Genomic DNA, 16645 nt, shown 5'->3' on the forward strand with positions numbered 1-16645 from the left:
ACGTGCGTGAGGCTCCCGCCGGCCTTGTAAAATAGATGGAGCTTTGTTTGATGATTTATTGTCTGATATTTACCTCATCCCCTCAAAAAGGGAAACAAATGAATTTTAAGTTATAATCAACAAATACGGAAAGTTATTTTTTATGTTAATAGGCCGTTTTGAAAAGCAAAGCCGAATGACAACTCACCAATGCGCGGTTACTAGACTGTGATTTATTTCCTGTGTAATTCTAATTATTTTATCACAGAATTGTTATATCGGAAGGGGGAAAATGTGCATTAGAAATTGCACATGATGGTAGTTATAATGGACCCCTATACTACATTCAACTGTTTCCCGGCCATTGCATTGATTTTTTTCATACCTGGTACCATGTATGGAAATACGTGGTACAGAAAAAATAACGCAATTTTGGAATTTGAAACTGCGCTACTCGCTATTTTTAAAGGCTTATTCATGATTTTGAGTGTGGATTTTTGATGATTTATGGAAAAACGAGGAACGGTACAGAAAAAAGACGCAACAACCACTTGCCCGATCGGGCAATTGACTTTGGGAAGTGCTTGCCCGCACGTCATTTTCACTTGCCCCGGGCAAGCGGGCAAGCGGGTTTGTCGCGCCCTGGACTATCTGTTTTATTTCAATTGACTAAAAGTGCAAGGGAAGTATATGAGAAATGTTTCGCAGGGTTAAGTTTGATTTTGCCCTTTCCGCATGACACAGCGTGAAAACAAGCATTTCTGCGAGCTTTACAAAAATTGACAGTGCTCAGTCAAGTGTAACATTCTGTCAAAAATTTTACTTTCATTGGATAGATGAGACCCAAACCCAAGATTATATGTGAAATAATTACCCACATGTATATTTTTTAATTCCCAGGGCTTTTTCAAAGGGTAAACTTTTTTTTTGATACGCACTCTATTGTAATGTTAAACAATTGATTTGAGTTGGACCTAATAGGTGGTAAACTTTGCTTTGTTAGGCAAGCACATAACAAAATAATATACATGGCCATGTTCTGTATGGATGACTGTGTGCTTTGCTTCATGAAATAAAATGAGTGTTTTTCGCCTGTAATCTGAGCGAAGGCTACAGCTATATCTTGTATATACTTTTCTGATGTTGTGAGACTACAGAAGGTGCTAAGAAAGAAACCAACACCTATACCCTCTCATCTTGCTTTAGTTATTTTCTTTTTATTGACCCTGTTGCAGTGTGGGGTTTCATATGAAAAACTACCACCAGACATTCATTAATAAAAATGAAACAATGACAAAAGAAAGATGCCATTTTATAGGCTGTAGCTATAGCCTTTGTTTTTTTTTGTGGCATCACACAAATTGTTTTGCATAAGAGCATCAAATCATATCCTTTCATCTGGTATATTGAATTTTATGGTCATTTTTTTTTTTGTTTGGTCTCTCCTGAATGAAGCTTGGTAGAGACCTAGAAATCACTTTTCCTGTTGGTCTGTTACAAAAATGTTTAAGTTTTTGTTCAACTTGCTCTCATTTCTTTATTTCGGCATCAATTATGTTCACACTTGGTACATATGATCCTTTGGTAATGCCACCTGTGTGTCCATGAAGATGATGGGGTCAGTGGTCATCTAGAGGTCAAAGGGTCAACTGATATGAGGTTATGTCCATCCTGTTATGAAGTTTTTGTTCAACTTCCTTTAATTTATTAATTTCTGCATCAATTGTGTTTACACTTGGTTCAAGTAATCCTTAGGCGATACCACATGTGTGTTCATGAGGATCAGGTCAAAGGTCATCCAAGGGTCAAAAGATCATATTGCTTATTTTATTAATTGTGAAATCAGGCGAGACTCGTGGTTGATGTTTTTGCAGAAAGCTGAATGTGGTGTATGCAGTGACCTATTTATAATAGGTCACTTTGACAAGTTTTATTATGAATTCATAAAATAATGTTTTTTTATACTTATGATTTGTATAGTGGTTTGCAAGTAAATGCCGGAATACTTACCTTTCTTTCTCTCTCTCGTTCCCTTTGCCTGCAGTGTGGTGCCCACTTGGGTCATGTCTTCAACGATGGTCCTAAGAAAACTGGCCTTCGATATTGCATCAACTCAGCTTGCCTCAACTTCAAGGGGGATAGTAAACCAAGTTTATGAGTAAAGCAGCTATACCAAAGTCACAACAACAATATAGATCAACTTTTATACTTCTCCAATATATTTTTATAGGTTCATTTTCAAGCATGGAGAAGTAGGATAATCATGGTTATTGTATGTCTAAATTTTCTTTAGGATCTAAAGCCTTTGATAATCAAAGTTGTATTTCATCTGTAACGCTGAGAAAGTGACAAAACTAAAATTCAAACATTTCAATACTCGTAGAATTTGCAATCATGCCTTTCTTACCATTTTTTCTCTCTTTTTTTTCTTTTTGTCAGAATTTGAAAGGAAATCATTCATTGACATCCAATGCATATATTCATTTATTTGTGTCATTTATTGTATATTTTAGTAACTGAACAAAACCATAAGAGAAAATAAATACTGAATTCAGCAAAAACTGTAAATACAGGGAAACAATGTCCTATTGGTAATTTGCACCCCCCCCCCCTCTATCTCTTGCCCTAACATGAATGGGCTCAGTGATCACAACACACAGGGATTTTTTATATATCAATCAAGTTAGAAGACCAATTAAACTAGCAGGTGCAAAGTTTTGCTGTTTTGATAGTACAACTTTCAGTACCCTTTAAGATCCTTCAAGTATTTAAGACACATCAAGAAGTGTATGACTCTTGTATTTCATTGGAAGTTGTGTATCCTAATGCTCAAAAGATTAATCTTGATTGTGTGCCCTGATAATATTAGTGATAACAAATTAGTTTTATTATCATAAGTGCTATAAAGCAAAACTACCTTATAGCTTGTACAGATCATGAGTACATTATCAATCAGCCTCTCAAAGAAAAATTGAGAAAATAGAGAATTGTATCATCTCACATTCGTACCATATACTTCTCCATGTCATTCAGAAAAAGTGAATTTTTAGGGTCAGCCCCTGCAACTGTAATTTCAGATTGCATTTTCAATTTTTTCTGATACAAGTGTACCCTGTACAATCAACATGGAATTCTATGTAAGAGAATGGCCAATGTAACTTTTCATGACATGATTGCAATAGACTTATGATTATTATCAATCATGAAAGTGATTGCATCTTTTGGTAAACATATTTCATAGTTTGTATCTCAAATATAAAAACGGGACAGTTTGGGGTGCGACATATTTTATTTTATGTGAATGTTGTATTTTTTATATCATAAATAAACAAATAATAAGCTCATATCACAGTGAAAGATCACCCTCTGACTTCAATTAGAAGCCTTGAATTATATTGTGTTCCCTGTAATAGACTATTAAAAAGTTAAGTGTTTAGTTCTCTTGCTTGAACAATTTAATAAACTTTTATGTTGCTTTATGTTGCAAAGAATATACAGTATATTTATGAATTTTTAGTTTGTAAACCATTTAGAGAGGAAAATTGCAAAAATTGTCTATTGATATTTATATATGATCAGCATTGAAATGAATGATTATTACAAAAACTTATAAATTTAAACAAAACAAGGTCTAATGTTGTTTAAGGCTATAATTCCAGAGGTGGATAAGCAATTGAAATGAAAATGTGTGACTAATGCTATGGTTATTGAATTTATATAAATGTATATTTATCATAGATTAACTTACAAAGTAAGTTTTTGTATAATAATTTTTTTTTGTTGAATATATGATTAACATATTGATTAAATCAATTTAAGATCAATTTGAAAGGGCAAAATGGATGTGTAATAAAACTTTATTCAAAATTGTAAATTGACTTGTAAAATTGTTAAGTATTTTTGTTAAGTTTACATCTTTTTATTATCAAACAAAGTCTGAATGGAAGAAATTATACTACTGTTGGGTTTGTTGTTTCCATAGGTTGAGATTAATATGTTTAAAAATATAAGTTCATTTTCCCTCAAAATGCTTGTTTTCTACCTTTCTATGATAATCTTTGATACTCTGTCTTTTATGACTGGAATCAATGGACATATATATCTGAACAGAGAAGTTACCTATCAGTTTACAAGTTATATTGTACCACTTTATCCCATGAAAACTTCAATTTGAAATCAATACATAACAGCTATGAAAGTGATGTTTGAAATTCAAATTATTGTCATTTTATTTTTAAAATTATATTATCTCATCTTGAAATATATATTTGAATGATTGAAAGATTTAAGAAAAAGGGAGTTTTCAATGAAAGGTTTTGTAGCTCTTTTGAATTATTTTCTATTTGCTTAGGTTTATGTACATCCTTAACCAATCAGAATACTTATTTCAAATTTGCAATTCATCATAAGTTTTTTTTTTTTCTGAGCACTAAATTCATTACTTATTTGATCAATAGGGAATGCTTAATACTGTACACTGTTCAATGCCATATGCTACGAATAGCTTTGCAATGTGTCTTTTCATGGTTATATCAAATTATTATTTAAGAGAGGTTACTATGAGTATGAGTGAGGAAGACTGAGAGAGTGTTATGTAAAATACAAATATTGTAGTGTATATACACACATTTTTGTCTTGAAAATAAAGTCAAATTTTGGAGTAAAATCATATTGGATTGTGTCATTTAATTAGAATGTTTGGAGTAGAATAATATTATTGAATTGACTTGAATGCATTTCCATAAACAATGTAATATTTTTCTTGAATTGTAATCACTATGAAAGAAAGTAAAAGACACAGCGGAACAGGCATCTGGCAGGTCTGGGAAGAGTGTTACAAAGTATTGAACCTTTTGCCATTTATCACCTGAATTACAACGATGATTGGAAGCCCATAACATAAATTTCAAGAATTTGGTGTCAGACATATTACATCTTAATTAATTTTTGCATAATTATATGAATGAGAATATTTAATGAAATTCCATTATCTCATATTTATGTTAAATTCATTCAATTTGTAATAATACCACACAAGATTTGTATAGCACACTTTTTATCTTGATTAGATGCTAAAGGCGCTTCAGAGCAGAACAACAAAAACTATTTACATATAATACATATCTGAATAATAAATCGATGTCAATCAAAAAGCCTTCTTAAACAGGTATATTTTCAGGTTGCCCTTGAGGGTGATTGCTGAAGTCTTGGTTTTCAAACTCTGTGGAAGAGCCCTGCATGAGCAAAGGCCTGTTCCCTGCATGATTTCTTAGCAACTGGAATTTGTAAGAGATAAGATGATGAGGATTGTAATGTTCTTGAGGGTTGGTCATTATGCATCAAAGACTTATTGTAACTGGGGTAAGTACCCTTGACTAATGTATATGAAAAATCAAAAGCAAGATTTTAAAGACTAAGCATTCCTTCAGTGGCAACCAGTGAAGAGTTTTCAATCTAGGGGTGATGTTGCTGCGCTTGCTAGATAAAGTTAATAATACGCGCAGCTGCATTTTGCAACCTCTGCAATTTCCCAAGTGAGAATCTGGTAAGTTGTAAAAGAGGCCATTATCGAAATTGAATCATGAAGAAATGAGTGAACGTACCAGTTTCTCAGTTGCTGAGCGAGTGAAATATTTTCTTATGAAGCCAATATTGTACAATTGTTAAACTGATCTGCAAATGCTTGTAATCTGGTTGGATATGGACATGTGAGAATAAAAAATAACTCCAAAATGCGACATGATTTTGACAAGGGGATGTCATTGCCTGAGATAGAAATGGAATCAATGTTGAATTTGTTAAGCTGAAACTTTGAGCCAAAAACTAAAAACTCACATTTACTATGGTTCAAAAGTAATGAGTTTGAATTTAACAAGTATCAATGTCCTTTATGCATCTTTCAAGATTACACAGGGCTTGTGTGGCACTAGTTTGGTTGGGTAAAGATGAAACCAAAATCTGAATATCTGCATATAAATGATAGTGAACAGAGTGAGGTATAACAATACATTGAAGCCCTGTTAAATAAATGGAAAACGAAGTGGGCCCTCCAGAGCCCTGGGGGACACGGCAGATCAATGGCCTTGATGAAGAGGTGACACCATTTAGGAGGACTGACTGCTAGTCGGTGTTGTGGAGTCTGTGATGTGGAGCGTTGTGGCCCAGTGGATTAGTGTTCAGACTTTGAAACAGAGGGTCGTGGGTTCGAATCCCAGCCATGGCGTAATTTCCTTCAGCAAGAAACTGATCCACAATGTGCTGCACTCAACCCAGGTGAGGTAAATGGGTACCAGTAGGAAGTAATTCCTTAAGAAGCTGTGTGCGCTATGAACGCCTAGCTTAGCTGGGTAATATAGGAGCACCTTGAGCACCTAACAAGGTGGATATGTGCTCAATATGAATATCCTATATTATTATTATTAAGTAAGGTGTGCTATTCGGTGTCAAACATGGCTGACAGATCTAGGAGTACCATTGCTGTGACTGATCCATCTGTAAGATAAAACTAGAAACATTAGTGAGGGGTGTCTCGATGCTGTGAAGAGGTAAGGTCGGTGGGCAGACTGAAATGGGTCAAATAAATCATGTTATAACAATCTGTAAGTCTTGAAAAGACAACCCTCTCAAGAATCTTGGACAAAAAGGGAAGATGATTTTGAGTGATTCACAATCTAAAGATTTTTTCCAATAAAGAACAAATAAGGGCTGTTTTCAAAGCTAATGGGACAGTAGCCTTATCTATGCTTCTGTTTACTACATGTATGTATTAATATTGAAGCGAAAGTAGAGGCACAATCTTTGAAAAGAATTGTAGGGATCGGATCTAATGGGCAAGATTTTGGAGGCAGTTTACGAAGAAGATGAAGTATCCAGTGTGGAAGTGGTGACAGGTTCAGGTTTTGGGTAAATAATATTATCTAATATAAATATTATATAATATATTATACAGTGCGTCCCACAAAAAACAAAACCGAGGATTAACATCTATTATACCTAAATCACAAATACAACAGGCAAATGACCTATCATTGTAAAGCGTATAGTCTACTATTTTATCTGGTACACTTTCAAAGATTTCTCATTCAACGCATGAGCGAGTAAAAATAATTTGAAAAAGGGATATCAAAAAGTCACGTGGCAGGGTGCATCTGAATTTAAAAAAAGAAAATCACATGCCTTAAAATGTCAATATCTGCTCTTTAATTTGATACCCCAATAACAGAAAATAGTCAAGAAATAAAGTTCCTTTAATTCGATGCTTGTATTTCCATAAATTCATTAAACAAATGTGTTTCATCGGTTCCCCACTGAAGCTATCGCATGGTTAACAAAAGACTTTATTATGCATGACAGATCGTCAACAAAACGGAGAGTTCATTTGATGAAATTATTAGAATTCAAGCCTCATTTCAAATAAACAGAATTTTGTTATTTCTTAACCATTTTCAGTAAGTGAGGTATCAAATTAAAAAGCAGATAATAAACCTTTTATAAATGTGATTTTCTTTTTGAAACCAAGATACTATCCACCTAAAGACTTCGGTATCCTTTCTTTGTTTTCGCTCACCCACACGTGAATGATGAACAATCAAAGTAATATCAGATTAAAGAGGAGATTCTAAGCTTTAAATAGGTCATTTTTCTATTGTATAGACGATTAAGGTATGATAAATCAATATATCTCAGTTTTGTTTGTTGTGGGTGCACTGTATAAATGTGAATTATCAAATTTGCCATACATTTTATTTTAGTTCTAATTGTGCATAAAAGCAAAGTTTGATACAAATATGAATTTTTCATGTTTTCCTTCATTTTTGCTGTTTCATTTATTCATAATTTGTCATGACAAACCATTTGAGACAAAATGAGACAAAATGGGCCAAAATGGATTGGAAATTCATATAAACCACATTTCTTTTCTTTTTTCTTAAAATAATGATGCATAATTTGTCAACATAAATTCTTCTCATGGGAAATATAGGTAACAATAGTTTGGAAACCACCTGATGTACACTCACAAAATAAAGCTAAAAATGTCATATTTCTTTGACTAGCATCACACAAGTCACAAAATTAATTTCAACATTTAACTCTGAATCATAAACCTGATCATTATGAAACTGTATGAAAATATTTGAAGAATATTAAAGAGACCATTTATGTCTCTGTAAGGAGAAGAAATTGCATGGAAATTTATAGCAAATTATGTCGAAGGGGTGCTCATTCAGCTCCCCCTCCCTCTGCTCCTTTGTAAACTCATGCTTAAAGGACATAAAAGTGAACTTGAATAAAAGGAAAAATCCAACAACACTGAAAATTTCATCAAAATCGGATGGAAAATAAAAAAATTATGACATTTTAAAGTTTCGCTTAATTTCACAAAACAGTTACATGCACATCCTGGTCAGAATACAAACGAGGGGACTGATAACATCATCAACTCTCACTATTTCTTTTGTTTTTCATTACATGAAATATGAAGTATTCAATTTTGCTCTCCTTGCCATGTGAAACAAAGTTCTATTCCTCCTTGAGCATGTTGGTATTACTATTGTTTTAATATTTTGTTTTTAAGCCAAGCTGGTCAATTTTGTCAAATCTGTAAAAATTGAAATTGTATATTTCAACAAAAAATAAAAGAAATAGTGAGTGATGGACATCATCGACTGTCTCATTTGCATATAACCGAATTGTGCTTATAACTGTTTTTGGGGAGAATAAGCGAAACTTTGAAAAGCAATTACTTTATTTTATATCCAATTTTGATGAAATTTTCAGTGTTATGCTTATTTGAATTTTTTTCTTCTGATTCAAATCAGCATTTATTTCTAGTGGACTTGACCTTCAAGTTTCATTTCGCATCCGGAATAAAATGTGAATTGTGTTCTCCTGAACATGATCTGATTAATGTGTCTCTTACAGAGTGCAGAGCCTCGTGGATAGTGTTAGTATTACAGGTCCTTTACATTTGTTGCCACTTGCATCATAGAATGTAACAGGCAAAGAGTAACATGCAGGTAACTCTGCCCAAATCAAAAGAATTTTCTTTGACTTAGAAGAGGTATATGATATGTTTTGAATAATTTGGTCTTAAATACATGCTTTGACTTCTGGAAGGTAGGCTATGGCAGAATTACCTGCACTTCTAAGATTCTATTGCTCCTTGAGAGAGGTATTATGTTTTATGCTTCTCATTAGTAGCATTTTAGCCTTTAATCAAGGCAGAGACTGCAACTATTGTAAATGCTTTTTTGAGTCTGTAATGCTGTGACAAGAAACATAAGCAAAATGTCTGATGTTTTTGTGTAAAAAAAACTTGCAGTGCATCTCATTCAATAACAAGAAAATCATGACGAAAGGGTATAGGTGGTCATTGCTTTGCATCCACTGTAGTCTCACCACATCAGACCATTCACTTGCATTTAGCACATCAGCAAAGATATAGCTGCAGCTTTCTGCTAGATAATAGGCGAGCAGGATTGTGGTGTATGATGTATCACAATGCACAATGTACATGGTGACATTCACCACAAAGCAAAAACATAGAAAGCTGTGCATTGTAATGCTAGTTTTAGTTACTATCATGGGTGATCAGGAATTCATTGGCACTAGTAGTTCATAGTGCGAACATGGACACACAACATTTAGCGATTTATATGACTTCATGCTTTCTATCAGCTCTCCTGAACAGAGTTTGCTGCATACAGAAACAAGTATGGTATCATACCCAAATCTGAATAGTTATATTTGACAAGACATCTGTAGTATAGTTTGAATTGTAATTTGCAAATGAAGTGAAAGCTCAAGAGTTATCACCTTTCATAGAAATCAACCATCCCAATAATACCATGAGAAACAGAAAAATGACTCAAAATAACAACTGAAGGGAACAGTCAAATCATGTGTATCATCTTCCCTTTTAATACAGCCATAATTATTATCCCTGTTTGAAGTATTAGAAAAGAATGTGCTCTTGGGTACAATTTTCTACTTCAATATACTACTAACATAGTTTCTCAATCTTTAAATACATACGAAAATACTGTACATGGTTGCAAATATATATATCAACACTGCCAATATAGATCAAAACATAGTTCTCACTTATACACGATTCAACCAAATTAGCATTTTAAATTAAATTTCCGAGAATTCGACATAAAAGTATATGCCTGTCTCACATATCAGTAATCTAGTCTTCTACTTCATCATTTTTATTACATTCCTTTAAAAATTGCAAAGAGTTTGATGTTTAGATAATTGATACATTTAAGAGTTGTACTTTTACCATTACACGGTAAATCTAATTAAAATCACTAGTATAGATCACAATGAATTTAATCTTTATATTGGGAATCATCTTTGCAAGTAAATGATAAATACATATACCTCATGGAAGTGCTCAACACTTGACATTTTGGTTCAAACTATAGTAACATTTTTCAGAGCATCCCAGATGACCGATCACCTATTCAAAAATATACAAATTATATATTCAGTATTTATGATGTAATTATTTTCATCAAAGTCACTGATTATTTGATCTTATCTCTCGAGAGAAGCTGCATTCTGAAAATCAATCCTTTTATTTTCATGAGAGAGTTCTATTCCAAAAACATCTTGGAAAATTATTAGTCTTGGTTTTGTGCATATGTGATTGCCAAATTCAATCAACATCAAATGGGGAATGCTCAAAATGCTTCACAACAATGATCTCCTCCAACAACTTGATAGAGAAAGAAAATATACATATAATTATACTGCTGAAGGGCTCTTCTATCTTCAATAGTATTTAATGTGCAGTCATTATTCTTTCAGGTTATATTCACAATATTTAAAGTAGTTGAATAGTATAATGTATGGAATGCATTGTATCATATTCAAATATGTAATATCAAGTAATAATCATCATTATCAATTACTTGTTACTGCTTATTATTCTTCAAAATTGTGCATACTGGTACATAATTGTAAAACAGTCTACAGGGACGGTACAAGTTTTTTTTTCTAATTGGCACAAAGACAAATTAGTCTGTCTTTGGATTGATTTTGTAAACAGTATGCGATTACTTGATTTGTTCTTATTTGGGTTTATTCTTTGATACACTTTCTTGAACATCTACTTTTCTGTTTTTAAACAAAGAGCACAGCATGATAAAACACCCTGCATATGGATGTATTCATAGCAAACTTTTTTTTTACAATAAGCATTATGATTAAACTTGTAATAGATAAACATCACATATTCAAGACCTTTTGTACATATATTCATCATACTTCATTCTTTGCTATAAAACTAATATTTATATATATGACACCATGAAATATATTTCACACAGTAAACTGAGATATATATACATGTATATAATATAATCATATAGCTATTTCTCTAATCTTCTTCATAATATCTATTGTACTTTGCATTTTCATTTCACTATGATAATCAATTTAAGTAAACAGCCAGATTAAATTGACGTGTACCTGAATATGACTGACATAGTATGTCAATGAACAAGAACTAGAGATGAAATTGCGAAGGACAGTAATGACTCACTGTACATAATACAGCATGTGTTACAATAGACATAGCTGAGGGATTTAAGTAGAATGATTGCCATAACAAGAGAACATATAGCAGGCATTATGAATTACTTTTTAACTCACATAAAACAGCATGTATTACAATAGACATAGCTGAGGGATTTAAGTAGATTGACTACCATAACAATACAAGAGAACATATAGCAGGCATTATGAACTACTTTTTAACTCACAAGGCAGTTGACAAGAAAAATCTTCAAATGAAAGATCCTATCTTAATATCTAAATCATGATTTTTTTTCTTTCCATTGACCAAGATGTATGAATATTACAAAATGTCAGTGAATTATCACAATATACACCATGGTCAAGCACACAAAATGCTTTCAATCACTATGACAAAATACATGTACAAAAATATAAAACACTACCTCTCTATTTATATTTTTATAATATTTTTCTACAAAACGGATGTCACAAATTAACGATTATCATCCTCACACTACTTGTATGGTCATATCATTCTATAATGTTAGATTTTATTTTACTCTTTCAAAGTAATACTAGTCTTTAAAGGATTTGTATGAGATACAAAAGTAAAAAACCAATAAAGTATTCATTTTTCAACTTGTACTGCTAACACTTGCTTCTTATCTACCCATGTGGATATCAAAAGGTATACAGAAGCACTCAAGGGTTGTTGAGTTATTTTGCATTACCTTAAATTGAGGTATTCTTGCCTTTCTTGGCCCCATCCTATGAAGAATGTGAAGGAGAATAATCTAAATTACAAATAAGGCAACAATGCTACAATTTGTCATCTAGAGCCCTAAACAAAATGTCCTTATTCACATGTGCATGTTTGATTGATTTCAATCAATCAACTCGTTCCTTTTGAAAAGAACAGTGTGCTTACCTCCTAGATGTAAGATTATGGTGTTGCTGGCTTGCTGAAGTTTAGATTTAAATTACAATAAGACAGAAAATATAATGACTTCAAACATGTATCAAACATATTTCTTCACTTTATCTTTCCACTCAAAAAAGGTGTATTTCAATTACACATTATCTGAGAAATTTTAGTATAAAGGTGAGGGAAAAAAATATTTTGGGTTTTATATATGCATGATCTATTCATAATCATCTGTTGTACAATTAACTATAGTTCACCAGAACACAATATATCCAAGGTAACCTCATAGAAAGGATTCTAAACTTATCTTGAAACATTTACATGGCCCTCTTCACCAGTAGTATGAAAAGAAAAAACATTAGTCACTATGGTTTATTTAATTATAATGTAAAAAATACAGAGACACAGAATGAGAGGCACACTTCTTCGATGATGTATGATAAACAAAGGATATAAACAAAATATTCAATACCTAAAAAAGGCATTAGTTTCTTAAGGAGTATTGTTAGTTGTAGTTGATAGGACACACATATTGTTATTTTAGAAGCATCATTATGAAATTTTTAACATTGCAAAGTTAGTCTCTTAATTACATAATATCAATAATACCATAATAAATAAGTAGATCTAATGCCACACAACAAATAACTGTAATACACATAAAACTTGACCTTTACATTCTGTTCGATGGTAGGTCATGAGCCTCTGTATTAACGATTATCAAACAATTTCTTTTTCTTCAACTCCATTTCTTAAATAGTTCAAATCATTTTATCACATATATGTACTAAATAATGATAATCAATTCAACACTGCTATCAAATTATGTAGTATGAATAATATATACAGAAGAAAAAGAGATGAAGGGGGTAGAGTTTGTCAGAATAATCGGTAAACAAAAATAAATAAGGCATTGTCTACAATATGGAACTGTAGATCATAAACAATATTCATATGGTCTTTTTTAACGAAGGAATGAATTGAAAGAAATATATACTAAACACCACAAGGAATGTTTGATTGTTTGTCCAAGAATGAATAGAAAAATTTGAAAGGCACAACACATTCAGCGTGAGTACTTTTAATGTGCAAAACTGAAAGAAAACAAGTACAAAAACTGCACTTGAAATTGCAAACATTATGAAAATTCAAACACACAACCAACCCCATGTTACACAAAAAAATGTAATCAATCCTTCAAGCAATAGAAAACTGCATCTGTATTTCATTCAAAACAATGAAGAGTAAACAAAACGAAAGCTTTTTATTTCATAAATTTGCACTTAATTGTGAAATTTGTGTTATAGGACTCAGATAATTATTCAACCTTATCCTGATTTTCTAACAATATTTTATCTATTTCTAAATAGTTAGACTGACAAACTGAATGATATACATTCTAATCACTTTTAAAACTAATGTAAAACAAGTTCTAAAAATGTGCCTGGATATAAAGCAACTGTTCAAGTGGCGATTCAAAGGCAAGATTGATTCTCTTGATGAACCAACAAAGGAAAAGTCCATTTCACTACACTTGATTAAAAAAAATCTTAAAAAGATTTTTTTTCATAAAACATCTTCCAACACAGGCGTACCGAGCTATTGCTATAGTTTTTTTTCTTTTAAAAAATGAGCAAAAACTTTTACAATGAGGTATTGTTAAAGTATCACCATATTCTATAAAGAAACCACAAATTTTCAAATGGGTGTGTTCTACACAATGAGTTTTTGTGAATCACAATATTATACAAAGACTGATATTTTACAAGAGTTGATCTAAATGGTAACCTAACTTCCACATCAAGCATGTCAGATAGGGCAACCTCAGCTCCATGAAGCACACACAAAATAAACATAAAACCCTTTACGATATCAATATCTTTTTTTCTTACAGCCTATATGTAGAAAATTATTCTCACAATATACTGAAAAAACTGGACTATCTGCAATATATTTGCACCATCAGTTCCTTGATACTCTCATGAATAATTTGTTCCTGTGAGGAATATTGAGTATAATGCTGGGATAAATCATGATCATCCAACTTGACAAACATAGAGAAGGTATAACATACACCTAAAAGCATCAATGGTTGTCTCACTTCCTAGAGTAGTATAGATGACGAACTTGAGGCAGCTTGGAGCCCAGTCATGTGTAATGGTAGGCATAACAGGGTCATAAAACCCTGATAATGCTAACAATGGCGGCAGTATATATATATATAAAAAGAAAAGAACCAGTGCTTAGTGTTTGACAGGTGAAACTAGATTATTCCTTCAGCAAAGGAATGGAAGAGGGTACAAAGAATCAAGTTAACTCTCTGTTCCTCAACCATCTCTCAGTCACAGGGTCTTGGATAGTGTCAGCATTGCAAAACACTTGCTAAACATGGTAATCAGCATGGGTTAAGGAATGGGTTCTGTCTTTGGGAATTGGAAATCTCTACCATCTATTTCTCTGACATGGTAGGATTGGTGAATGAGAAACCACGGAACTGACGTTGATTGATGGAACTGAGCATGGAGGTGTCTGTAGGGGAGAGGGCCACTTTCTCCATAGTGAACTCGGGGTCAAAGTTGCTGGCATCACCATCGCTTTTCTAGAGATTTGAAAAGAACAGAAAATTAAGGAAAAAGAGTGAATGAGAAAGTTCAAAAGCTAGTGTAGCTTATGAAATGTTGATAATTTTCATAACTATTTCAACTTGAGTGATGCACTCCTTGCACATCAATTTGTATTCCTTTACGCTTTAAAAGAGTTAGTTGCTTACACTAAATTTTGAAAAAAAAATGCATACTTCTGAACGTCACAAAGGCTTTTATTTTTCTTCCAATTTCCATCTAAAACAATCTACCTTTCAAAAACCAAAGAGATATGCTGCCCCTACCCCTTTCTTGTAAAATTTACAATTATTTCATTCTTTATGATATCATCATTAGCAGCATAGTCTTTTAATATAAGAAATATCTGAAAACAAGAAATTATTAAATTATATCTCAATGAGGCTTGTATAATCATGTACTTCTGCCAAATTTGAGTGAACGAACCTAAAGGTTTGATAGAGGAATCTAAAAGAACAACAGCAAACATAATTAGGTACACATAAATGTAAATATAGGACATTTGCAAGTAGAAATAGATTCAACTTACAATTTTGGGCTTGAAGGGTGGAGGAATTTCTCTCCGTTCTAGCCTATCAAAGTCAATGGATTTAAAGAACGGATGCCCTCGAACATTACTTTTCACTCCAAGTCGGATCTCAGGGTTGCGTTCCAACAACTGTGATAAAAACATATATAATATGAAATTCTTGTATCAAAACAATATTATTTAAAATTCTTGCTCAAAATGCATCTCTCTTGCATGGATTTACTTCAGTGCCATCAAACATTCTTTAGATCAGATGTTTACATCGTGTTTATATAATACAGCACTTTATATCCTGTGAATCTCTGAAAGCAATTGAGGAAGGACACAGAAGAAGAAGAAAAATATAATCTTAAAATTAGAAAGAAAAAAAATGGAGAGGAATACTAAGTAACACACTTGTTGAAATCAAGATGCAGAATGTAAACTCGCTGTTTAACTAGATAGTGAATAATGATTTGCATAATGCTTGCTTTGTGACAACAAATATGATGGCATCCAATCATGGTGTCTACTCCAATTCTTTCTACAACAAGTTACTCTTATAAACATTTGGTGTTATTGCCAGTTGGCACATTTACCATTTCACCTTATTGACAGTCAGACTGGTTCTCAACAAACAAAAATTTATTTAATCTATCATACACGAGGGGAAAGAACTCTGTAATGATTTGGTCCGCGAGTGATTTGTACTTACCTGTACTAAGCAGCTATGTGCATCTTTAGAAAGCCATCTTGGATAATGAGGAGAATCATGAAGGATACAATCAAACAATTGATCTTCATCTTCACCATGGAATGGAGATTGACCAATCAACATTTCATACAGCAAGACACCAAATGACCACCAATCAACTGATGCAGCATATTTCTGACCTTTCAAGATCTGCGGGGCAAATAAAACATAAGGTCAATACAACATACAAGAATGGGTACAAAATGATTTAATCTGACAAATGGCACAAGTTATATTTATATATGCAATACATTTACCTCCCCCCCATCTTGATAAATTCAAAGTCATATTAACCCACTTCGTTGCTTAACAAATAGTTCAATAATCTT

The 16645-nt window shown here is 32.5% G+C and overlaps 2 protein-coding genes across 5 annotated transcripts in view; one reads left to right on the plus strand and one right to left on the minus strand.

Annotated features, from left to right (window-relative positions):
- The window catches only part of LOC121410527 (peptide methionine sulfoxide reductase MsrB-like), a 30249-nt gene extending 25617 nt beyond the window's left edge, over positions 1-4632 (plus strand). For both annotated transcript variants that reach the window (XM_041602679.1, XM_041602677.1), the window contains exon 6: positions 2024-4632. In XM_041602679.1, the coding sequence (XP_041458613.1) occupies positions 2024-2137 (114 nt within the window). In that variant the 3' untranslated portion in view covers positions 2138-4632. The remainder of the gene's footprint in view (positions 1-2023) is intronic.
- A 5245-nt stretch (positions 4633-9877) lies between these two features.
- The window catches only part of LOC121410526 (protein kinase C delta type-like), a 35903-nt gene continuing 29135 nt past the window's right edge, over positions 9878-16645 (minus strand). For all 3 annotated transcript variants that reach the window (XM_041602676.1, XM_041602675.1, XM_041602674.1), the window contains 3 exons: positions 16278-16466; positions 15584-15712; positions 9878-15032 (listed from right to left, as the gene is read on the minus strand). In XM_041602676.1, coding sequence (XP_041458610.1) covers positions 14883-15032; positions 15584-15712; positions 16278-16466 — 468 coding nt within the window. In that variant the 3' untranslated portion in view covers positions 9878-14882. The remainder of the gene's footprint in view (positions 15033-15583; positions 15713-16277; positions 16467-16645) is intronic.

Source organism: Lytechinus variegatus, chromosome 3, assembly GCF_018143015.1.
Source record: "Lytechinus variegatus isolate NC3 chromosome 3, Lvar_3.0, whole genome shotgun sequence".
NCBI classification, from domain to species: domain Eukaryota; kingdom Metazoa; phylum Echinodermata; class Echinoidea; order Temnopleuroida; family Toxopneustidae; genus Lytechinus; species Lytechinus variegatus.